At 31.8% G+C, this 24,761-nt stretch overlaps 2 protein-coding genes across 7 annotated transcripts; one reads left to right on the top strand and one right to left on the bottom strand.

The window, feature by feature from the left end:
• The first annotated feature begins 1,952 nt into the window (after positions 1-1,952).
• LOC108455203 (myosin-17) lies at positions 1,953-16,326 on the top strand. Of its 2 annotated transcripts, none has more exons than XM_017753800.2 (39): positions 1,953-2,478; positions 3,690-3,818; positions 4,113-4,256; positions 4,384-4,529; positions 4,601-4,757; positions 4,849-4,907; positions 5,142-5,301; positions 5,426-5,575; positions 5,657-5,793; positions 5,874-6,020; positions 6,096-6,197; positions 6,282-6,339; positions 6,427-6,528; positions 6,683-6,720; positions 6,883-7,009; positions 7,093-7,263; positions 9,361-9,492; positions 9,593-9,702; positions 10,079-10,139; positions 10,438-10,615; positions 10,802-11,007; positions 11,163-11,282; positions 11,369-11,467; positions 11,566-11,787; positions 12,401-12,540; positions 12,864-12,981; positions 13,077-13,127; positions 13,229-13,309; positions 13,442-13,612; positions 13,784-13,939; positions 14,026-14,232; positions 14,445-14,582; positions 14,658-14,728; positions 14,837-14,936; positions 15,028-15,084; positions 15,180-15,236; positions 15,328-15,408; positions 15,526-15,608; positions 15,706-16,326. In XM_017753800.2, the coding sequence occupies exons 1-39, from the start codon at positions 2,476-2,478 to the stop codon at positions 15,827-15,829; spliced, it is 4,593 nt and encodes a 1,530-aa protein (XP_017609289.1). In that variant the 5' UTR covers positions 1,953-2,475; the 3' UTR covers positions 15,830-16,326. The 2 variants fall into 2 exon arrangements, with proteins under 2 accessions (XP_017609289.1, XP_017609283.1); XM_017753794.2 differs by lacking the exon at positions 1,953-2,478 and adding an exon at positions 2,490-3,350.
• A 2,547-nt stretch (positions 16,327-18,873) lies between these two features.
• Positions 18,874-22,852, bottom strand: LOC108486690 (nuclear transcription factor Y subunit A-5-like). Of its 5 annotated transcripts, none has more exons than XM_017790874.2 (6): positions 22,694-22,852; positions 20,927-21,262; positions 20,332-20,444; positions 20,183-20,254; positions 19,904-20,065; positions 18,874-19,439 (listed from the first exon to the last, which is right to left on the bottom strand). In XM_017790874.2, exons 2-6 carry the CDS (start codon positions 21,174-21,176, stop codon positions 19,128-19,130), a joined length of 909 nt encoding a protein of 302 aa, XP_017646363.1. In that variant the 5' UTR covers positions 21,177-21,262; positions 22,694-22,852; the 3' UTR covers positions 18,874-19,127. The 5 variants fall into 5 exon arrangements, with proteins under 5 accessions (XP_017646363.1, XP_052886434.1, XP_017646372.1 ...); XM_053030474.1 differs by having other exon boundaries at positions 20,927-21,223; XM_017790883.2 differs by lacking the exon at positions 22,694-22,852 and adding an exon at positions 22,492-22,669.
• Positions 22,853-24,761: the final 1,909 nt, after the last annotated feature.

Below are 24,761 nucleotides of genomic sequence, written 5' to 3'. Positions count from 1 at the left end.
TTAAGTTCGAGTTATTAATTTTTGTAAAATAAAAATAGATTGGATCTAAATTGAGTTTAGATAAAATAGAATTTTCCATTTCAAGTCAAAATTGACTAGTCTAATTCAAATAGTTCCACGTAATGTAGTGAGATCATGCGGCCGGTGTCGGTTTGATAATCCAAGCATACCGTAAATTATTATGAGCGCATGACACAAGAAAAATATTCTCTCAATCGTATATATAGCTAAAATATTTAGGCGCCAGCAAATGGTTGTTGGCGGATTTCGTTGTGTAATGTCCGAAAGCCGTCTTTTCCTTTTTGGGCGGAAAGTATTTTTTTTTTCCTAATTTTCACTAAACTACTACATATTTTAACCTAAATTACAAAAATACCCTTTTTATTATGAAGCCTAAAAAGTGAAAAAAAAAATCAATTGAGGAAAAGAAGGAGAAAAAAGGCCAAACCAAATTATAGAGATAAATGCGATTATGATTTTTTTTCGTGTATTTATTACATTCAATTTAAGATTAATTTTTAAAATTTTAATTTAACATAATTTAATCATTTTATCGTTATTAACGGGTTTAATTGTGATTTCAACCTTTTAATATGTTGAATTTAGGATCTTTGTTTTAATTTAATATCATTTGATCACTCTATTCTTGTAATATTATTAGTAGGTTTATATTGATAATATTTTTAATTGTTGCTATTAAAATGATGACGTGATTCTTGTTGCTTGAACTTTTTACAATATTTTACAATAACGATAGCTCAAATAGTTTTTTTACCGTAGAAATCTCTTATTACTTTAATGATAACAGTTAACAATGTTACCAAATTGGACCTACTAATAATATTATAAAAAAGAAGGATCGATTATATGAAATTAGAGTAAAGAGATTAAATATTAAATTTCAGCATAGTGGAAGGATTAGAATTACAATGAGACTTTATTAATAGCATGTCTTAATTCAAATTATTAATACAATTACAAATTTGATTAATCAGATGCTATTAAGTGTCTATATTTGTTTGTAATAGTGGTCAAACCTCTCCGTCTAATACATAAATGACACGAGTTCAAATTTTGTTATCTCTTTTTCTATCTAATGATAAAAAGAATCACTAAATTAAGCTGCACTTTATTCAAAATAAAAAATAACTATTTTAATTGGCGGGAGAAATTTTGGGTTAAAAAGTAAAAAATTTAAAAATATAAATAGACTAATGAATTCTTTTTAATAATGTTAATGATTTTCAATGATAATGGATTAAAATAAATAGACTAAAAATCATAATTTCACTCTTTTATGTAAAAGTGATAAATTTTAAAATTATATATGAATTTGATTTAATGTGTAATTGTATATACTAATTTTAATTTTGTGTAATTTTATACATAAAATTTTGATTTGATCCAGTTCTCATAAATTATTGATATAGCATCTAGGGCTAATCCGAAAAAAATTTAGGAGGCTAAAATTAAATTGTCTATATCTTTATAATTTTAAAAGATTAAATTAAAATATTATCATTTTTAGAGGGGCAAAAATATAATTGTACCTTTACTAATTTAAAATTTTAAAATTTAAAGAGTCAAAATAACAAAATTTTTATTTTAAAGGGGGCCGAGGACTTGCCAGTTCCCCTAAATCTGCCTCTGGTAGCATTATTTTATGTTTATATATTACATATAAAAATAATTATATTTATCAAATATAAAAATAAATTGATATATTTATTTCTTTAAATATCTATGAATGAACTTAAATTAAAATTTTAAGTATAATCATACCGAATTAACGTTAATGTATCAAATTGCATATTAAATTAAAATTTATATATAACTTTAATATTTATGGTAAAAATAGCCTTGAGACTCGAATAAATGGCAAATACCGTAAATACCAACAAAGTATAAGCCTTAAAACACCGAACGAAAAAACAACAAAAAAGGGCAAATTTTAGTCCAAGAAAACAATACTAATGTCTGTCTCAAAGTCCCAAAAATCCCAGTATTTGTGGCGACCACGAATTGTCCAACTAGACCCATCATCTTTGCCACCCCACGCTTTCGGACCCCAGCATACACACTGTTAACCCAATATTTTTATTAAATAAATTTAAAAAAATTCTAAAAAAAAAAAACTTTTGAACTTTTTGCTTTGTATATAAGTCACCTTCGCCATTTCCATTTGCTTCGATTCTTAGCATTTTCATTTCGTAAAAAAAGAAAAAGAAAAAGAAGAGCAAAAATTGTGAGAAAAAAAAATATAAATCTTTGCTTATTGTTGTTTATCGTTTTTGCTTGTGAATTCAACCGTCATTTCCAGTGTGTTTGGTTGAAGTTTTTCTTTGTTTGTTTGAGCTATATATCAGTTCATTGTTTATTTTTTGGTCCGATCTGACTCGTTGAGTTTGCTTTTCGTCGACTCGGTCGTGTGTATCGGATGAGTGGATAGAACGAAGATCGCTGTGTATAATCGTCATGGTACTCGAATGCTTTTAGTGTTTTTCTTTTTGGCTGAGTTGAATCGGTTGAACTTGCCAGCTTGTTAATTTGATTTCCACTTTACTTTTTCTTTTCCTTTTCAGTTACTTATTAGTTTCATTTTTGTTTTATTATGTATTTTTTTTGTAGATTTGGAAATCTTGATATTAGATAAGAAAATTCTTTGTTGTATAAATCCATGCCATGGCATTTTTATTTTTATTTTTGAAAATGATGAATGTCATCTGAATTGTGGATTAAAAAGTTTTGAATATTTAAATTTCTAAAATAAGAAAATTTAAATATATTTGTTTACTTGATTCAAAAAAAAAAAAACACGAAATGCAGTGTAGATGTTTGATCGGTGAAGCTGATTTGAGGTGAACGAATCGAGTTAGAGTATAGGATCAATTTACAAGTAAAATGTAAATAATATTATATTTGTTTTTGGAATAACATGATTGAGATGTTACTAAACAAATAATTAGCTCTTGTTAGATGTTGAAGGTACTGATAAGATGGTAGAGAAATTAAGTTGAGCTAGAAAGAAGGTTAATTGTTTTGTTTTAATGCCAAGTCAGTATCATAGGGCAATGAATGACTTTTAGTCTTTGGGGTTTTGAATGGTAAAAAGTTGGTGGTAGTTATTAGTACCATAATTAGATTTATGTTGGCAGTTGAAATGGAGGTTGAGGATGTCATGGTAAGGCAATGTTACTATGCCGGTGAGTTTGATGAAATGCTATTGTCTGCCAAATTTATCATTGGATGATGCGGAACATATATGACAGACTGCAGAATTGGTTCATGACGAATTCATGTTCTTATGAAAGAATCTCGAGCTGTAATCATTGATGGAGTTTCATGTCATTGTAATGATATTGATTTTAAGCTCATTTGTCATTGGCATTGATTTAAAAAAAAATATTTTTCAACCACTTGTCATACTTCTAATTTTCACCTCGACAAACACTTAGTTTAATTCTTGTTCTTCTTAAACTGATATGCTTTCTTTATGAACTAGATTGTCCTTTAATTTTCCATGTTGCTTTTTTTGGGAAACTTTCATTGATTGGAGACGAGAGATTAATTTATTCTTGTCTTTCTTTGATTGAACTATTCTTTTGTGCGTACTTATTTCAGACAGTCATGACTGTGTTTGTAAACTTTGTTTCCTTTTTTGTATGGCTAATACTTCCATACATATGCAGGCTGCTCCTGTTAACATTATTGTAGGTTCTCATGTATGGGTCGAAGATCCTACACTTGCATGGATTGATGGAGAAGTTTTTAAAATCAGTGGTGAAGAAGTCCATGTCCAGACAACAAATGGAAAAACCGTGAGTTTATTTTTGCTTTCTGTTGGTATGTATCTAAGGAACATGAGCTACTTATGAGTTATATAGGCAGACAGGGCCACATCAAGCTGTTCATACATAGCTTAGCAATTGGTCAATACAAGATGTCAGTGTATATTTCAGTGTGCAACCAAAGTTCATTTAGTCATGTCAAAGTGGAACTTTGATGTTTAAATCTACTATATTTTCTGCTATTTTTATTTATCCTTAGTTTTTTTCTGGGGGTGGGGGGATAGGTTGTACTCTTAACCGTCTTACTAATGAAACTGATTGCAGGCTGTGGCAAATATCTCAAAAGTTTTTCCAAAAGATACTGAAGCACCTCCCGGAGGTGTTGATGACATGACAAAGCTTTCATATTTGCATGAACCTGGAGTTCTGCATAACTTGGCTATGAGATATGAACTTAATGAAATCTATGTAAGATAACTTTTGTTCTCTCTCTGTTCACATGCTGGAGTGGATTTAGAGAAAAAAAAAAAAAGATATATCTTTGAAGTCATCTAGTCTTGCATGCTGATGTGCTCTTCTTTGCCACTTTCCTCAGACATACACTGGCAATATCTTGATTGCTATAAATCCATTCCAAAGGTTACCACACCTGTATGACACTCACATGATGGAACAATATAAAGGGGCTGCATTTGGAGAGCTGAATCCTCATGTTTTTGCTGTTGCGGACGTTGCATACAGGTAAATACCCTATGTTCTACTGGACATCAGAATTTCCAGTGAATGTTGCCTCTGATTAATCATGTAAACAGGGCAATGATGAACGAGGGGAAAAGCAACTCAATTCTAGTTAGTGGAGAAAGTGGTGCTGGTAAGACTGAGACTACAAAGATGCTTATGCGTTACCTTGCATACCTTGGTGGTCGATCTGGAGTCGAAGGGCGAACAGTTGAACAACAAGTTCTAGAAGTAAGATGAATCTTAAACCTAACACCCTCATGGCCTCCAATGATGGGAACATTTTCCTGACTTGATACTTCTGGATGTTTAATTTTTGCAGTCAAATCCTGTTCTTGAAGCTTTTGGAAATGCAAAAACTGTTAGGAACAACAACTCAAGGTGAGTGTATGTTTGCTTTGGGATGTTAAAGTCACAACCTTCTTCAAACACGATAGCTTATTCTGCTCCTCATTTGTAATATCAAAGGCCAGTTCATGTTTCAGCCAATGGTATTTGGTTCTGGCTGGACTAATTTATTACAAAAACTATCATATCCAATTAATTATTTTATTTTTCTTTGAATTAGTTTTATGTGTCTTATCTGAGTTTCCCTTTTCTCTTGGTGCTATGCAGTCGTTTTGGTAAATTTGTTGAGCTTCAATTTGACAAGAGTGGGAGGATATCTGGGGCAGCTGTTCGTACATATTTGCTGGAACGGTCTCGAGTTTGCCAAATTTCAAATCCTGAAAGAAATTACCACTGCTTTTACCTTCTTTGTGCTGCACCGCCAGAGGTACTAAGACCTTGCTTTTATCATGAAATATTTCTGTTTTGGGCATGAATTTTCATGCGCATTTAGTCTTGGCTTTGATGCTAATAATGGGCAATCACTGATAATGTTCCCTGACAATTTTCAGGTTAAAGAAAAGTTTAAGTTGGGTGATCCTAAATCTTTCCATTACCTTAATCAATCAGACTGCTATGCATTGGATGGGGTAGATGATGCTCAGGAGTACATTGCAACTATAAGGGCCATGGATGTAGTTGGAATTAGTGAGGAAGAGCAGGTCAGTCTTTTCTTCTGCTAGTTTCAAGAAATAGTGCACTTCTTGTTGTATTCATATTTTCACAATGAATGATCCTTTCAGGAGGCAATTTTTGGTGTTGTGGCTGCCATTTTACATCTTGGGAATGTTGACTTTGCTAAGGGATCTGAGGTTGACTCTTCTGTTATCAAGGATGAGAAATCTAGGTTCCATCTTAATATGACAGCTGAGCTACTCAAGTATGAGCCATTTCTTAATTTCTTACCTTGCATATATTGTTTCTTTAATCCACTTGTCTTATAAACTATATTTATAACAGGTGTGATGTCAAGAGCTTGGAAGATGCGCTGGTAAAGCGTGTAATGGTTACCCCTGAAGAAATTATTAAAAGACCTCTGGATCCTGTTGCTGCTGTTGGTAGTAGGGATGCATTAGCCAAAACCATATATTCTCGCTTGTTCGATTGGTAAAGGAACTTCATCACTGCTTTGTATCCAACAATAGTGCATGAACTTCTGAATGTTCTCTTTATTTCAATCAGGCTTGTTGATAAGATCAATTCTTCAATTGGACAAGATCCAAACTCAAAGCAACTGATTGGAGTCCTTGATATTTATGGGTTCGAGAGCTTTAAGTTTAACAGGTCAGACATTTGCCTTTAAATACTATCAAATGGAATATTACTATTGTAGCTAACAAGGTTTTTTCTATTTTCTTGTATCTAAAGTTTTGAGCAGTTCTGCATCAATTTTACCAATGAAAAACTACAGCAACATTTCAATCAGGTTTGGTAAATTCTATTAGTTCTTTTCCCCTTCAGATGCTACCTTGGCCATGCTTATTCTGAAAATATGGTTACTTTGTCTTTCCAGCATGTGTTTAAAATGGAACAGGAGGAATACACGAAAGAAGAAATCAATTGGAGCTACATAGAATTTGTTGATAACCAGGATGTGTTGGATTTGATAGAAAAGGTTCAAGATTGTTGCTTGCCTGTTTCTTGTTAATTCATATGAGATAATCTTCCCAAGAACATGGCAGTTTTGTTTTTTGAAGTTTTAGCATCCGTCACTGGCTTCTCATGCATCTTGTTGCCTAATTACGATTACTTGCTCTATCTTTCTGCAGAAACCTGGAGGAATCATTGCACTTCTCGATGAAGCTTGGTATGCAGCTACTATTTTGCTCTATTCGATATGTTTCAATTCACTACTGCTTATATGCACGTGTATACATATTTAATGAAGAAGATACATGCATTGTCAGTCACTTTTTTACTATATTTTTGCTTTTGGTTGATTTCATGTTTACTTGACTGCTTTATACAGTATGTTTCCTAAGTCCACACATGAAACATTTGCTCAGAAGTTGTTCCAGACATTCAAAAACAACAAGCGTTTTATCAAACCGAAGCTATCTCGTACTAGTTTTACTATTTCTCACTATGCTGGAGAGGTAACATGTTTTGCTGTAGTATATCTACAAAATTTCTTTGACTGAGAATAGCTCAAATGTATGTTATGTTGTCTTCTATCCAGGTTACTTATCTGGCTGATTTGTTCCTTGACAAGAACAAAGATTATGTCGTGGCTGAACATCAGGATCTTTTGACAGCCTCAACGTGCTCCTTTGTGGCTAGTTTGTTTCCTCCTCCGGCCGAGGAGTCTTCTAAATCATCTAAATTTTCGTCCATTGGATCACGCTTTAAGGTATTACAGATCCATTTATTAACTTTGTCAAATTAACTGTGGTTCTTGTCAGAAAGTGTCGAATGTGCCGACATGCTAGACACGGATATCAAAATAGGAAGTTGCCACTAACCAATTCTAGATTAGGTGTGGTTAGCCATCTGTGAGTCTAATCATTTTAGAATTAACCTAGGGAAAACCTAAGGGAAATCCTAAAAGAACAAATTCGGTCTACTTTACCAGGTTTGGGTTAGAAGTACGGTTATGCCTAAGGAAAGGTTAACACTTTTAGGACGCTTGTCCAAAAATAGTATCGCCTTGATCTTGACGTTTTATTAGGCTTTTCATATTTTAATCATAAATGATCTACACCTAATGACTCCATAAAATATTAAACTATCTGAATCTTAAAAAGAAAAAAATATTAAATTACTAATAATTAACTAAAATTGTAAAGAAAAATAAAGACTAAAAAACGCAAGCAAGCAAACGAACTTAAATACTTAAATAAATAATCAAAATAAAAAAATAATTCTTTTGTTTTTGAAAACCAAATAAATAATTAAAATAAATAAAAACTAAATTAAATTTCAAGCAACAACAAAACATCTTGATCGGAAAGTTTCTTCCAATATTTCACTTTTTTCCCTTTTATTTTGTCTTTTATTAATATTTCGAAAATAAAATTAATAAATACTAAATAAATAATATGATACAAATAATACAATAAATGGTGTTAAATGGTAATAAATACCGCTTTAACTCCCTTGACTCTCCCTTAAACCGATTGGACTTGGGCTTCTGACTTGACCCAATTTGAATTGAATTCAGACTTGGACTTGACCCGATTTGAACCTTAAGCTTCGGCTTGACCCAATTTGGATCAATTTAAATAAAATGGGTTTTAGTGAAATATTTTTTAAAACCAAAGTCAATTTGGATCAATTTAAATAAAATGGGTTTTAGTGAAATATTTATTTAAAACCAAACCCAAAATATCTTTTATTTCTCAAAATCATTTAAAAATAAAACCATTATTTACAAAATAAGAATAATTTTACTTAAAAATAATTTTTCTTCAAAAACTTTATATAGATATCCTAATATCCACCCATCATGCGGAATTTTCTAAAATTTAATTAAATTGAAATTAAACTTAAAAAATAATCTCAAAATAAATTTAAGATAAATTTAAATCCAATCCCAATTTAATTGTAAAATTCAATTGAAGCCCAAAACTTGTAAAATCAGTTCGATTCAGTCTTCGTCTCAAAATCTAAGTTTTGATTTTAATGTTAAAGTTAATTTTACTTAACCTTAAAATAAAAATCAATTTTAGCTCTCGTCCAACGATCCTAGGGTCCAATTAACTCAGAATCGTAAGCCCGGACAAAATTAGGTGCCTACAGTTTTCAGCAGTGTTATTTCACTTTTTTTTTTTCAAGTATGAAATCAATTGGTTGATTCCTATGTTACCCGGACTTGAGATGAGTGTTAGATATGGACGTCAGACACAAATAACTCAAAATTTTTTAAAGTTTGCAGATATTTTGAGAGCTATAAGCTCATACCCATGTTCAAATATGTGTTGGATACAAGTGTTAAACATGAGTACTTTGGAAAAAATGAAGAGTTCGGGTAACATAGGTTCATCAGTTCCCATATGTTACAAAAAGCAAACTAATGTTCATTGGAAAAGTGAAGCTTTCAAAATGCTTCAAACCTTCTTAAATAAAGGGGTTAAAAACCTCTTTGATCTCTAATTCAAAACATGACCCTATAACTAATGTTTTGGGCATCAGAGTAGTGTACTTGTTCCTTGTCAGACCAAACCAACCTTGATTCTGTATTGAGTAGCCTTCACGCATTAAGTCCTTACAAAAACTAAGGAAGCTCGTACACATTACAAAGCTTATAAAAACCATAAATCTGGTCGTTCTTATAAGAATCAGAATGATCTGCACCAAATTTGGATATAAGCTGATGGTCTTAAGTAATTTCTAGAGTCAGTGATATAGTGGTTGGTTCCTCTGATTCATTTGCAATTGCAACTACTGTCTTCTTAACTTGGAATTTTATATAATTTCTTATATGATGAGTGAAATTTGAAAATTGCAGCTTCAACTTCAATCTTTAATGGACACATTGAACTCAACAGAACCTCACTATATCAGATGTGTGAAGCCAAACAATGTACTCAAGCCTGCAATTTTTGAGAATGCCAATATAATTCAGCAACTACGATGTGGTGTGAGTATAATTATCTCTATTTATTTTTCTCCAAACAATCAAAATTGATCCTTTTGATGGCCATGGCAGTTGAATTTATCAGTCGTTTTATTTCTTAAAGGGTGTCCTTGAGGCAATTAGGATCAGCTGTGCTGGATATCCAACAAGAAGAACATTTTCTGAGTTTCTTAACCGTTTTGGTGTTCTTGCTCCAGAAATTTTGGAGGGAAAGTGAGTTGTAAATCCTATTATTTTGTAATTATAAATCTGTAATAAGTTTAGGGACAGAGATAGAGGTATTCCTTAAGTGGATGCTTACCTTGATAAGATATAAAATAAATGCTTCATAGTATCTTACTAATGTTAGGTTATGTTATAGATGCTCTGCATAAGATCCTTTCTCTTGAAGTGGTTGATACAGAACTTGAACATGCGCTTTTGAAATTTTTTAGCCAAAAGTTGGCCCACTGCACTAAGTAGTGGCCCCTCTCATAGTATATTGGTTTATGTTGCTATTTGTGTAATATGTCTTTTGTGGCACCTAGTTTAATTTTCTCTACCATTGAATATGATTTTACCATTTCTTTTGTGTGTTTTGTATGTGTAGTAATGATGACAAGGTTGCCTGTCAAATGATCCTGGATAAGATGGGGTTGAAAGGTTATCAGGTAACTGAAATACATCCTTAAAGCTTTTAATTTTAGTCATGGCATTTAGGGAAGGTCTTGTCTATCATAGAAATGTAATTTTACTTTCCTGTCCTAGTTCCATTCACAAGGACAAGGTCTGCTGAAATCTATCAGCTAAAATGGAGAAAAGCTGAAGGGTCACCTCATTTCTTGAACATCTTTTATGCTCCATGATTAAAGATTTTGTGTGATCATTCATACACAGCAATCAGTGTTCATTTATCAGTGAGTTTGTAATTTGTTTACTAATCTTTGTTTAACACAATTTGCATGGCAGATAGGTAAGACCAAAGTTTTCCTTAGAGCTGGTCAGATGGCTGAGTTAGATGCTAGAAGAGCAGAAGTGCTTGGACATGCAGCCAGAACCATTCAAAGGCAAATTCGGACATATATTGCACGGAAGGAGTTCATTGCACTACGCAAAGCTGCCATCATGTTGCAATCTCATTGGCGAGGTATCCTTTTATTGTCATTAAAAGTTTTAAAAAAATGTATGAAGCTAATGATCTTCAGAAGTAAAAGTATGGAAGTATTTTTTGAAATGCAATCATGGCTCTCGGATGCTTTCTTTTTTGGCCTAGAGCACAGTAAAATGTTCATCTTATTTATGACCTGTATCCTTTCTTTTTCACTGCCAATAGGCATATTAGCCTGCAAATTGTATGAGCAATTGAGAAGGGAAGCAGCTGCTTTGAAGATCCAAAAGAACTTTAGGCGGCACACTGCCAGGGAATCTTATTTAACAGTAAGGTCGTCTACAATTACATTGCAGACTGGCTTAAGGGCAATGGCTGCTCGAAATGAATTCAGATTCAGAAAGCAAACTAAGGCTGCAATCATCATTCAGGTCCTACTAGAACTACTTGTACATGTTCTCTTAGTCTTTATAAAATTATTGTGATTTTGGGATGAAGGTTGCACACATCATTGCTGAAGAAGTAAAGGTATCAAACTCAATTCATAAAATTGAATGTTGACTTAATACCGATTTTCAACATTCAGGCTACTTTGCGTTGCCATGCATCATACTCTTATTATAAGAGTCTCCAGAAAGCTGCAATTACTACTCAATGTGGTTGGAGGAGAAGGGTTGCGAGGAGAGAGCTCAGAAAGCTTAAGATGGTTTGATCATATTCTTTAAGGACAACTTTGTTTATGCAGTTTGCATTTTATAGTCACATTATAACCATTACTCTAAATTTGTTTAGGCTGCCCGAGAAACAGGGGCTCTAAAAGAAGCAAAAGACAAACTGGAAAAGCGTGTGGAAGAGCTTACATGGCGCTTGCAATTGGAGAAACGTTTAAGGGTAATTTATGCCATAAATTACAATTGTTGCAGTCTTTGTAAAGCGTAGTCATCATCTGTTTTAACCAGTAAAACTTTTACTTTCTAAATTTATATCAGACTGATTTAGAAGAGGAGAAGGCACAAGAAATTGCCAAGTTACAGGAATCTTTGCAAGCAATGCAGTCACAAGTGGAAGAAGCAAATGCTAGAGTCAAGAAAGAGCAAGAAGCAGCTCGGAAAGCTATTGAGGAAGCTCCTCCAATCATTAAGGAGACTCCTGTTATAGTTCAGGACACTGAAAAGGTCAATTCCTTAACTGCAGAGGTAGAGAGTTTGAAGGTAAGAATTCTGACCTGCATGATTATGATCAGTTCTACACAATCTATCTAGTTCCATCCTACGATATTCTATGAGTAATTTAATTTGAATAGATGCAAAATAATTTTATTTACTTTGAAGTATATAATGATCCTGGCTGTTGCTCCATGTGCTGATATTATTATTGACTATCAAGATATGAATAAATGAAGCAATTAATGTTAATGAATCTATGAAGTTGCAGGATAAACATTAAGGGTGTCAACAAATCAATAATTATTTACTTATATGCATTTCCATTGTGTATAATATTTGATGCATAATGTGGACCGAATTCAACTTGCAAGATATTGCTGAGCAGTTAACCTAAATCTTGGCTTTCTATTATTATTATTATTATTGTCATCATCTTGGAGTCTTTAGAACTGAAAGTTTTCAAGAGAGCATTTAATGAAACTGTTCTGTCTTTTATTAACTAAACGACTGAATTTAAATAGAGAGAAAGAGTCCTAACCTAATTGGGAAAATAATTCCCTTATTCTAATAAACTACTAAAAGATAAGGAAAATAAAATATATGGGTTTCACATATTTCAACAATAACAGCAGGGATGAAATTTCATTTGTCTCTGCAGGCTTCATTGCAATCAGAAAGAAAAGCCACAGAGGAGGCTCGTAATGCTTGTACGGATGCTGAGGCCAGAAATGCAGAGCTGGTGAAGAAACTTGAAGATTCAGAGCGAAGAGTGGATCACCTTCAGGAATCTGTGCAGAGGTCCGTGTTGAAAAGAAACTTTGAGAACAAATTAGTACTACTTTGCATCAAAATGTTGAAAAAAATTAAAAGAGAAAGGGACCAAATCATCTCAAAGCTGATAAGTGACAATATTAATTCTCCCTTTTCCTATCCTGTCTGGTGTTAGTTTGTAATGACAATTCAATATCTGCCACACATTCTACTTAGTGCAGTGCTTTTTCTAAACACCTTTTCCCTGTCCCCATTTTTCTTCATCTCTCTTTTTCCCATGTCTAATTGAGAACCTTTTGATTTAATACCTTCATTCAATCTATTAAAAGTTGATTAATTCTATGCTTCAGATTGGAAGAGAAACTTTCCAATTCGCAATCTGAGATTCAAGTACTTCGTCAGCAGTCACTGGCAATATCACCGACAGGAAAATCTTTGACTGCAAGACAAAGAACAATGATTTTTCCGGTATAAATTAGATATTATTAGTTCATTTCACATCCTCATATTGTAAGTACAAGCTTAGAGACATATATCCTGAGTATTTGTTAATTAATTTGCAGAGGACACCCGAGAATGGAAATGTTACAAATGGAGAAACAAAGGTCTTATCGGTAGGGAATATCATGAGTGACAGTAGAAACTGAAAATACGTAGCATATAACATGTTCTGTTATTTGTATAGTATGTTGCTTACTGCTCCATATCTTCTCAGGACATGACTCTTGCCATATCTAATATACGTGAGCCTGAATCTGAGGAAAAACCTCAGAAATGCCTCAACGAAAAGCAGCAGGTTAGTGGCCGTTGGAACGCATGACACTAATATTAAACTCAATTCTCATATCTTAGCTGTGGTGGTAGATTCGAATTCATATGGATGTACCATTCTTGATTTATTGCTTATAATCTTCCTTTTGTGTTGTAGGAGAACCAGGACATACTAATCAAGTGTATATCACAAAATTTGGGATTCTCTGGGAGCAAACCAATTGCTGCTTGTGTCATATACAAATGTCTTCTTCACTGGAGGTCATTCGAAGTGGAAAAAACTACAGTTTTTGACCGCATCATTCAAACAATAGCTTCTTCCATAGAGGTAAGCTACAGTTCCACTTTTAAAGTTTTCAGCATCATTAGCCAAAAAAATTCATCAGCTCTAGAAAGCTATTGCATTGAGAACAACTGCAAGTTGTCAGTGTCTTGTCTTCTAACTATTTTTGGGGTGAAAAGACTATTACTAATGTAAGCCATGTTTACCATACTGAAGGTCCAGGACAATAATGATGTCTTAGCATATTGGTTATCCAACTCATCGACATTATTGATGCTGCTCCAACGCACGCTTAAAGCAAGTGGAGCTGCAAGTTGGACACCACAAAGGCGAAGAACATCATCAGCTTCACTATTTGGGAGGATGTCCCAAGTAAGAAGCAATGGTTTTATCTTTGCTGAAAATTTCATCTCACCCTTTCCATATATTTAATTATTTTTTATTTTCCTTCTTTCTAGGGACTACGTTCATCTCCCCAGAGTGCTGGTCTTTCATTTCTTAATGGTCGTGGACTTAGTCGGCTAGATGACTTACGGCAAGTTGAGGCTAAGTACCCTGCATTATTGTTTAAGCAGCAACTTACTGCCTTCCTTGAGAAGATATATGGAATGATAAGAGACAATCTAAAGAAAGAGATCTCTCCACTGATCGGATTGTGTATTCAGGTTATTTCTACTTTTTTTTGTTCCTTTTTCGGTTTTTAAAACGAGACAATGAGAAATCTTTTACGAGTTGGGGATGTGTGGTCGTGTGGGTTATGAAGCTTGGTAACTTACTGCTAATACTTTTAGTAATTGCTTATTTATGGTGACTAGTGAAAATAATTAGTAAATATAGAGGCATCACATACAATTTACTTATTTTCAATAAAATGCAGGCTCCTAGGACATCACGGGCAAGTATGGTGAAGGGACGTTCGCATGCAAATGCTGTTGTTCAGAAAGCTTTAATTGCTCATTGGCAAAGTATTGTTAAAAGCTTGAACCGTTATTTGAATATAATGAAAGCAAACCATGTAAGATTTGAAACTTTGCTTGAAAATAAAGTTGTTACCGATTTTTATTCGAATCTCACTTTTCTGGTTCTGCAGGTACCTCCCTTCTTAGCTCGTAAAGTGTTCACTCAGATATTCTCATTCATTAACGTTCAGCTATTCAACAGGTATCTCTCTCCGCACGTCTGTTCATGAATGTGTTAATACGAGGAAGTTAAAGTTTATGATTAATTCCTCTGTTAACTGTGTGGCATTGTTCGTAAACATTTGTGCAGTCTTCTTTTGCGACGTGAATGTTGCTCATTCAGTAATGGAGAGTATGTGAAAGCTGGTTTAGCTGAATTAGAACAATGGTGCAACGAGGCAACCGAGGAAGTAAACTCTCGGCGATCTTTAGTGACTGTTATACCCTTCCATTTTTTTTTTCTTTTGCTTGTTCATTTTCTCAAATTCCTCCTGTAAACAGTATGCAGGTTTGGCATGGGATGAACTGAAACACATAAGACAGGCTATAGGATTCCTGGTTAGATTAATCTTTATAGCATTTCTTGTTCCAATAACCGTTTCTAATAAATGATCTCATACGACTCACTGCTGGACCGTTTCTCTGTGACTCAGGTTATTCATCAGAAACCAAAAAAGACCTTGAATGAAATAACTAAAGAGCTTTGCCCGGTACATACCTTTCCCTTTCAGATACCAAACCCCTTTAACATTTTCCTTCATTAAATCTTCAACTTTCTTTTTCGTGTCACCATTTCTTCAGGTACTAAGCATACAGCAACTATATCGAATCAGCACAATGTACTGGGATGACAAATATGGAACACATAGTGTGTCATCAGATGTAAGTTCAAAGTTACAAAATACATAACGCTAACAGTACTGGCCCTTGTCGAATATTCAAATTCCCCCACTTTCAAGACATGCGGAATATTTATCGAAGAACTCTTTCGTTATACAGGTCATTGCAAATATGAGAGTTATGATGACTGAGGACACCAACAATGCCGTTAGTAGTTCGTTCCTATTAGACGATGACTCAAGGTAAGTTTGTTCCTCCATTTAGCTTCACATAGATGAGTATTTAAACCCCATACGTCCTTTTCTGATTTATACATGTACAATCGATATGTCAATGCAGCATCCCGTTTACGGTTGATGACATCTCTAAGTCCCTACAGCAAATAGACATAGCCGACATCGATCCTCCGGCACTGATCCGCGAAAATTCCGGGTTCGGTTTCTTACTCCCACGTTCAGAATGATAATTACGATCACAATCTCATATATTATCGACACATCAAGATCACTGTACTAGTTTGTGCATATACCTACATCATGTCTATACTCTTTATTTCTGTTTTCATGGCTTTTTACGTCTTTGAGGGGTTTACGATAAGATTCTTTTTCCCCATGTTCCATACACATGGGGTATATATTTCTTAAAAAGCCATTATCACCATTTTTGTGATAATGTGCAAATATAGAAATAGATTTGGTCTTGTACCCAAAAAGGGTATTTTCCTTCTTTTTTTCCATTTCTTTTCAATTTTTCAATTTTCTTTTGGGGGCAAGGGGCTCCTTTGGTTTTTCGATTGGGGTTTGCTTGGCTTTTTATTTATTTTTTGGAGTGATTTTTTTGAGTGTAATTAGCTTACAATAGTTGCATTTTTTAGGTCATTATTTGTTGTTTTGAGATATTGGTGTAAATCCAATTGAGTTAAAAGCTTCTAATTCAATGATTGCATTTTTAGCTTACAAATATTTGTTAATTTTATATATATATATATATAATATATTAATAGTGTTTTCTTTAACGAAATTCAATTTTTTACTAAAGAAAATAGGAAATCACTGGAATTGTTAGAATTGTAAATTACTAGAAGTTCGATAAATAATTTATGAATAAATTAATTTTATTTGTTTATGTTTGTTTATCAAATTAAATACACGAACATAAAATTTTGAGGTTTATTGATTAAATGAATTTAACATGAACAAAGCATATTGACTTTATTTATATTTATGAATAAATTTATTTATGTTATTATTTTATTTATTTGTTTGTTATAGAAAAATTTTAAATAATAAATATGTTTATTCACAGTTTGTTTGTTATAGCATATTTTTAATTGTTTGTAAATATGTTTAATTATATGTTTATGAACATGTTAATCTAATGTTCATAAACAAATCCTTTTAATTTAGACAAATAAATATAAACACGTAATTTTAAATAAACAAACATAAATAAACTTAAAATAAATAAACAAACATAAACAGAGGCTTTTTCATTCAAATTTGGTTTATTTACAATCATAAATGTGATGGTGAAGGTATTTGTAATGTTAGTAATTTTATTCAGATTTTAAGTTTAAAATATCACCACATAATTTTTTTAGTTAATAAGAAGCAATGTTTTCAATATGGAGAACTAGAAAATTAATATGACTCTGTTTGAGTGAGTTGATGTTATGAGTTAAGTACTGATCTAATTTAAAAATAATTAAAATACTTTTATATTTATAAATTAATAAATATTAATATAAGGGTGTTTTTGTCTTTTATGTTTTTAACAAATTATTAATATATATACTGATATAATGTTTAGAATTATCTATAATCTCACCTCATTCTTTTAAAATGAGGATAAACATATTTGAGCGCATTCAAAATTGATTCGATTAAATTAATACTTTGTCGACCATAAATTATTACTATAATTAAATTAAAATTGGGACGCTTAAATTTAAACTAAGGCATCACCTGTTTTAATATAAAATTTTTATAAATGTATTTTTCACGTACATCATAGTTGTGCCATATATATATATATATATATATGCAAAGCTTGCCAAATACAAATTTTTTTATTATCGTCATACAAGTAAGTGAGAGAAAAAATTTACAAACACAGATATCAAAATTTGGACCCCGTGTCAATTACTTTCAAATCCACGTTAAGTTTACCACTAAGCTAATGACGTGATGGCCAAATACAAATATAATGATAGTGCCAACAACTTGAAAGAACAGGCAACTGAAGTTTTGTGTTAGATATTTTAAGATTTCCAGTCTCTCTCAATTTTGAAATGAGTAAATTGGTTCTTTTAAAAAATTAGAGTAATTTAATTCTTATTAATTTTAAAAGTGAGTAATTAAAGATAATTAATCGGTCATTAATGTTTTCCATTAATTATACATCATTTTGATTGGTATAATAACAAATTTAGTTTTTAAAATTTATACATTTCATCAATTTGATCCTAATTTAACAAATTTATCTCGTAACATTTATGTAAATATGTAAACGTTGAGGCCGAATTTGTTAACTTTTTAGAATTAAAGCTAAAATGAAAAAAATATATAAATATTGAAAGCTAAATTTAATATTATACTAATTAAAATCATATACAATTAATAAAAGATATTAACAACATAATTAACTGTCTTTATAAAATTCAAGTATCGACAATAACATCTCTCCTTTGTACCAAAAAGTAAAATAACATCGTATCAATAACAACATTGGCTTTATGTTGCCAGACACTATATGTCTATGTCACCCCACATCTTGTTGTGTACTCCAAATTCCATCCTTTGGTTCGATTAATAGGCTTCAAGTTTTCTTACAAAAATAAATATCGGATCAATAAAATTACCAAGGTAAATTACATTTAAAATAATTAATTATTAATAAATTTACGTTTTGATCATTTAAACTCTAAAAAGTTACAAAATAATCGTTAAATTATTTGAAAGTTTTTATTTAAGTCACTAAACTATTCAAAAGTTTTTATTTAAGTTACCAGATTGTTAAGTTTTTTTTTTTAAGTCCATCTAACGAGCTCCGAACAATGATTCAACGATTGATACAGTAGATCAATACCCATCGATGAGTAGAATATACCTTAAATCTAAGTTATCTGACGACCAATATCGAAAATATTCGTGATGTTTAAAGCAGTTTCATGAAAAAAAACTAAATTGTAGAAGAGAAAGGGAAATAGAACTTTTGATTTGTACAGATGATGCAAAGTTATATGACAACGATTTTAACAATCTAATGACTTAAATGAAAATTTTCAAATAATTCAATAACCATTTTATAAACTTTTGAAATTGAGTGACTAAAACATAAAATTGAGTAAATAATTTAATGACTTTAGGTACCCAAAATATTAAAATAGAACATTTCGGATATGGTGCCTCTTCAACCGCATTGTTCTTCTACAACCCATAAAGCGCTTAATATTAAAAATAAAAAAAATAATAATAGCATTGAAAACACCAAAACTCTAAAACTGAATTGAAAATAAATCAAAATGATACTAAAATTAAATACTTATTATTTAATACACTGACGGTGAAAAACACAACTAAAAAGTGGCCATAGAGCCAAACAATAAAATCTCCAAAGTTTATAACAAATATAATGTACAATCTGCCACAATCATTTTACACTATGCATGAAAACCAAAGACTATAATTGATATATATATATATAAGCCAAGGATGAGTTGCCGACTTCTTGTCGCCCGTTTTCTGAAGTCGCCCGTTTTCTCACCGGACAAGCGAAGCACAGTTTTGTATTCCATTGCACGAACTGACCGCACGGCGAGATATGTCGCCACCATTGTTGGTGATACTTGAAATGTTGGAGCAGCTCGTACATGAACCACCGTATTCTGCCGTATGTGAGCAACGGCTCTCAAGTTCCGATCCATTATTATCCTTTTGGTCTAAGCAACCGATATCCAAGATGTAATTGGAGGTTGGATCGGACCATTGCGGTTTCTTTTTGCTAAGAAAACGTCCGCCGGATCCCCGAATTCGATTCATTGCATGAAGATGGCGAGATTCGTGAAGGTATGGCTGCATTAGCAAAATAATCTTAACAATGTTAACCATGATTTTAACCATGGCATATTTTAAATTTTAAAATAGAGAGACTAAAGTCCTAAAAATAAAAGTACATAGACTAAATTTTAAATTTGAGAAGAGTACAGAGACCTATGGCATATTTTAACCATGATTAATACACGCAGTATTACTACGAAAAAAACAAAACCCTGAAACATGACAACTTGTAAATTTTGCATGGATTATACTAAAAACATTCCTTATAAATTTCTCAAGGACTAAAATTGTAATTTGACCACTTGTCTGGCCCCTTTTGATCTACCCCTTGTCAAGTAACCTCCAACTAATAGAATCATTTAAAAAAAAAAAACATACTAAATGTATTATCAAATAGAAATTAGATTAATATCTAACAGCCTTAGGTTACAACCATTGCAATGGGAGATCATTAAAAAGCAAATATGAAATCCGTATACCTTTCGAGATTTAACGAGTTTGTTTCGCGTCTCGACCTTTGCACGATGTCGCCTCCTCCTGAGAATCCCATGATATTGTTTCGGATTGACGTAAATGGGCTCGTCTTCTGCAAGATCAAGAGGCAGCGGAATTCGAGTTGGTGCAGTTCCGGTCATCTGGGCCTGAATACGATCAAAGTTTAAATCACGGGTTCAAAACATAAGAAAAACAGTCACAAGGTGGATTATATTTGCATAACAATGCCGAGCTATGATAATTCACGGATCGAGAGATCTTACAATAGTCTGTTGCCCATACGGAGTAAATAGCCCGGTAAAGTAAGCATCGGTGTAAGGATATTGAGCACAAGCCTAAAATGGGATCAAGAAAATACTAAATTTAACACAAAACCAATTAAAATGAAGTTAATAAAGACTACCAAACATACCATTGAATGGTTATAGTTTGGATGAGAAGGGCTTAACAATGTGTTTGGGTTGTTAAGCAAGTAAACCGGCTTCGTTTGACCTTCGATGTCTTTCCTGCAACTTTCAACCTGACCTGATGCAAAAGAAAACAATTACGACACCTTTCCAGCTTGTTCAAGAACTAAAGCAAAGTACCAGGTTGGATTCAGGTAAATTCTATCGATTGAAGATTACTTGGTGCTTAGGTTTAGGATTTCTTGATGGTCAAGTACTAGATTTTGTAAATATACGATAGAACTTAAACTTTTAAAATTACAAGAGATGTAATTCCTATGAGATCTTTGTACCAGAGACAGGTTTTTTGTATGAATGTGAGAAAGAGATCGGTAAAACATAGGGTATTTCCTGTATTTAAACCCTAGGAAGCATAAGAACTAGGTTAATTTCTAAGTTTATAGTGGGTTTTTTCTTTCATCTGTGATGGTAGGCAAACAATTGGTGAAAATGTTAGCCATTGAATATACCTACTTAGTAACAACATTGGTGAAAATGAGAAAGTAAATGATGCCAAACCGAAAATTTCCGATAAATAGCAGTTTCAGAAGCATCAAATACCAGATTCCGATGAATTGCATTGCGAATTGTTCACTCCCGTGACACCTGCTTCAGCTAATGTTGGTTCGTGGTCTAGTAGTTGAAGATCGAAACGCTTTGCATTATGATATAGTTGAGAGCGATTTTCTGCTTTCTTCAAGCTCACATTCTGTGGTACAATCTCAACAAATTGCTGTTCGTTTGAATTCCACCACGGTGGGCAACTAATAAGTAAATTTTCCTTCGGCAAGATTCGAACCCGACTAGCCATCCAAATTCAGCAATCCTCTTCAGTTCCGATGCAAATTCCGGAAGATCCTTATAAACAAATGTATTGTTTTTCTCCAAGATTAACCACTAAAATGAGAAAAAGAAGAACAATCAAATGAGCTATGGATGTCTAGGTCCGATTTAAGTATGTAAGTAAGCAACAATATATGCAACCATAAAACCAAACAAGGCGTCATTACTCATATAATTCTATCGGTCAGAGATTATATTAATTAATTAAGAAACCTTGAGAAATAAGATTTCTTGGTGACCAAGTTAAAGTAAATCTTAACCTTTACAAGAGAAATCCATGTCGGAGATGGATTTTATAGTGATACCAGAAAGAGTTCGGTAAAACAACTAGGGAACATGGAATCGGGGTTTGTTTCGAGACTCCTAACACACACGATCAAAGGTGAAAGGTGTTCATCTGAATTCCATGAAGAATGATATTCAAAACCCAGATTCACAAACTCGTTGTCAAAGAAACCACAAAATTCACAATGAAGAGTAAAGCAACATATCATAAGATGCATACAATTAAGGGAATTCCTAGTGACATGCACTCATACAACATGAATCAACATATATAACAAAAGAAAGCAATAATAGCAATGGATTTGTGTCATTATCAAATGTTTAGTTAGTACGGGTCCGAGTCCAACCATGCGAAATGCGCATAGTTCGACTTATCAAACAATCGAGGATAAGGTTATGCTCATGCTCAGGCTTTTGATAGAGTCTGAAGACAAAACCTCGCTAGGGATAACAACAACTTGTTGAAGAGTCCATCGGCTATGGACGACCGACACTTCATAGATTTCTTTCCAAAGAATCGAAAATCCCCTCAACAAACACTTAATTCCGGGTTCAATCCCTTAACAACCCCTAACCCTTACCATATATATATACACACACATATAACACAAGGAAAACAGATTTGAGAGCTTGGGATGTGAAACTAACCAATCAACAACACACAAAAAAAGAAAATTTGGATCACAAAGCAGAAATATAGTGTTTGGAAATTCAATATTCCAAGATTAAAGAAGCAGGTGAAGAAGAAGATATATATATATATATAAGCTATTGTGTACGGACAATAATAGTTGTACGGACGCGATAAAACCCCTTTGAAGATAATTTAACCACCCCCCAAGCAACAACTAAAAATCTTAGATATGAAGTTAAAGAAATAAAAAAGTTAAAAAAAAAAAAAAAAAAAAAGGCACCCAAAATGCTAAAACAGCAGACAAAATAAAAAATAAATAAAATACCAAGAACATCATTTATAACAGTAGCAGCAGCCACTTTACCAAATAAAAGAACTTCAACGTATCATGAATCCAAGAAAATAAATAAAACCCTACTTTCTATATATATGTATGTATGTATGTATGAATAAAGGAGTAAAAGAAAAGAGATGAAATGAGGGGAATAAGACAAAAGGGTTAACAGCTAAAGATTGGCGAAATAGAAAAGGAAAGAAAGAGGTATGGGATCTGATGAGGCACCAACATGAAGATGAAGAAGGAAGCAAAGGATTGTTATGTAGGGAATAAATTGGGCATGTCCCCTTCTCTCCAAAAACTCTTCAACTTCAAGTCTTCAACTACTCATTTCTCTATTTCTCTTTAAATTTATACTATTTTTCTTTTATTTTCTTTCTTATTCAAACATTTTCAGAATCATGCCAAAATTTAATGGATTCTTTTGGAAAGTATGGGTCAAATTAGCGTTTTGGAGACACTACTATTGAAAATATTGAATTTTAATCCTCCTACTTTCTAATGTTTTGGAGACACCAACACTTTAACAATAATAATTAACTAATCATTTATCAAAATAAAAGTATTAAATTAACTCAATTTTAAAATATAAGGACTAAATCATAAAATTTAACACGTAGTAAAACTATCAAAATCATAATTCAACCAAAAATTATAATGAAAATAAAATATCCAACCGATTCACTTCAACTGATCAACTATAAAGATTTTAATTAACATATTAAAATGACAAGTGATTATTTGACTTATTCAACTCAAAATTTGATTTATTTCTTATTCCACCCACCACCATTAAAATCCAGTAGATTCCTTTGCTTGTATTTTATTTTTCAAGTTAATAATTTTCTTTTTCTTTTCCTTCTAGAACTTGGAAATTTGCCTAATTACCCCAAACTAATGGTTTTATATTCCAAATTGTCCCTATTATTGAGTGATAGTTATGTTTAGCTATGTAAATGAGATATTTTATAGAAAAATAGATCAAATTAAACTCAAGCTATCCAACTACTCAAATTTTATTTAATTAATCCACAAGTTTTGTTTTTATGTGATAATGAAAATTTTTAATCTAAACTCAAATTTTAATATAAGATAAATCAAAGATTAGATTTTTTTTCAAATTTAGTAAACCTTAAACAAAAATATAATTTAGTATCTACTTAGATCTCACCATTAAATAATTAAATTAATTTTTTTCAAATTTTACCCTTTTTTAAGTATCATCTTATTTTGTAGATAATATTGAAGTCCATCAATGACTGATCTAAGGGAGTGGCAATACTCCGACCCCTAAAATGAAAAATTTTCTATTAAAGTATTTTTCTAATTTATAAAATTTTAAATTAGTAATGGTAAAATTACATTTTGACTCCCCAAAATGATAAAAATTAATTTAATCCTTTCAATTTATAAAGATATAGACTATTAAAATGACAAGATTACATTTTTACTATCATAAAAATATATTATTTAATTCAGGCCCCAAAAAATTTCTAACTTTGCTTCTAAAGTCAATGTTATAATTTAATTATTTAAAGGTAAATGGGTTTTAAAATTTTGACATCTAGATTTAAATATCCTATAACGAAGAAAAAAAGTACAAACAGGTTTAATGATAAAATTTTATTTGAGTTTTTTAAAATTCGAAGTTTTAATTTAATACAATAGTAAAAATACGAGGATAATATTTTAATTTAATCATTTTAAAATTTCAAATAGCAATTTAATACAATAATAAAATTGTACTTTGGCCTTCTTAAAATTTATAATTCAATTTAAACTTCCCTAAAATAATTTTTTATCCCTCCATAGGTTCAAGTTTTTGCATAGTGTCCAATTTTGAGCATGTAATACCCTTTTCTCTCTCATCCTTAAAATATAATGATAAATTACATTAGTAGTCATTCAATTATAATTTTTTTCTTTTTCGGTCACTCAATTATAAAAATTATAGAATAATCACTTAGCTATTCAGTTTTTTATTTTTATCACTCAACTATCTTATATTTTTAGGTATTTTTATTTTTACGTTAGTTAATTGGTGATCAAAAAGACAAAATTAAATAATTATATAATTATTTTATAACTTTTCATAATTAAATAACTACTAATGTAATTTGCCCAATATATAATGTAACCTTCGTTTTTATTGAAAATATAAGAATAAAGGGTAATATAGGAAGTGAGACGAGAAATAAAATGGAAAAACAAAGAAAAGGTTAAATTGTCATTTTCCCGAGGAAAAAAAAAAGTAGTAGTTGGGAAAGATGTGATGAGTTTTGACTCTCGTCTCACCG

This window comes from Gossypium arboreum, chromosome 7 (assembly GCF_025698485.1).
Source record: "Gossypium arboreum isolate Shixiya-1 chromosome 7, ASM2569848v2, whole genome shotgun sequence".
Taxonomy (NCBI): domain Eukaryota; kingdom Viridiplantae; phylum Streptophyta; class Magnoliopsida; order Malvales; family Malvaceae; genus Gossypium; species Gossypium arboreum.
Note: the sequence above shows the minus strand (reverse complement) of the source record. Positions and strands in the feature narration are given on the sequence as shown.

Bases quoted from the DNA above. Each gene is read 5' to 3' on its own strand.
- LOC108486690 (XM_017790874.2), bottom strand. From the start codon at position 21,176: ATGGCTAGTCGGGTTCGAATCTTGCCGAAGGAAAATTTACTTATTAGT. The intron at 20,255-20,331 runs GTATGTTTGGTA...ATCCCATTTTAG, and splicing joins CAAACTATAACCATTCAATG to GCTTGTGCTCAATATCCTTA. The intron at 19,440-19,903 runs GTATACGGATTT...TTGCTAATGCAG, and splicing joins AACTCGTTAAATCTCGAAAG to CCATACCTTCACGAATCTCG.
- LOC108455203 (XM_017753794.2), top strand. The intron at 4,908-5,141 runs GTGAGTGTATGT...GGTGCTATGCAG, and splicing joins GTTAGGAACAACAACTCAAG to TCGTTTTGGTAAATTTGTTG. The intron at 6,198-6,281 runs GTCAGACATTTG...TTGTATCTAAAG, and splicing joins GAGAGCTTTAAGTTTAACAG to TTTTGAGCAGTTCTGCATCA.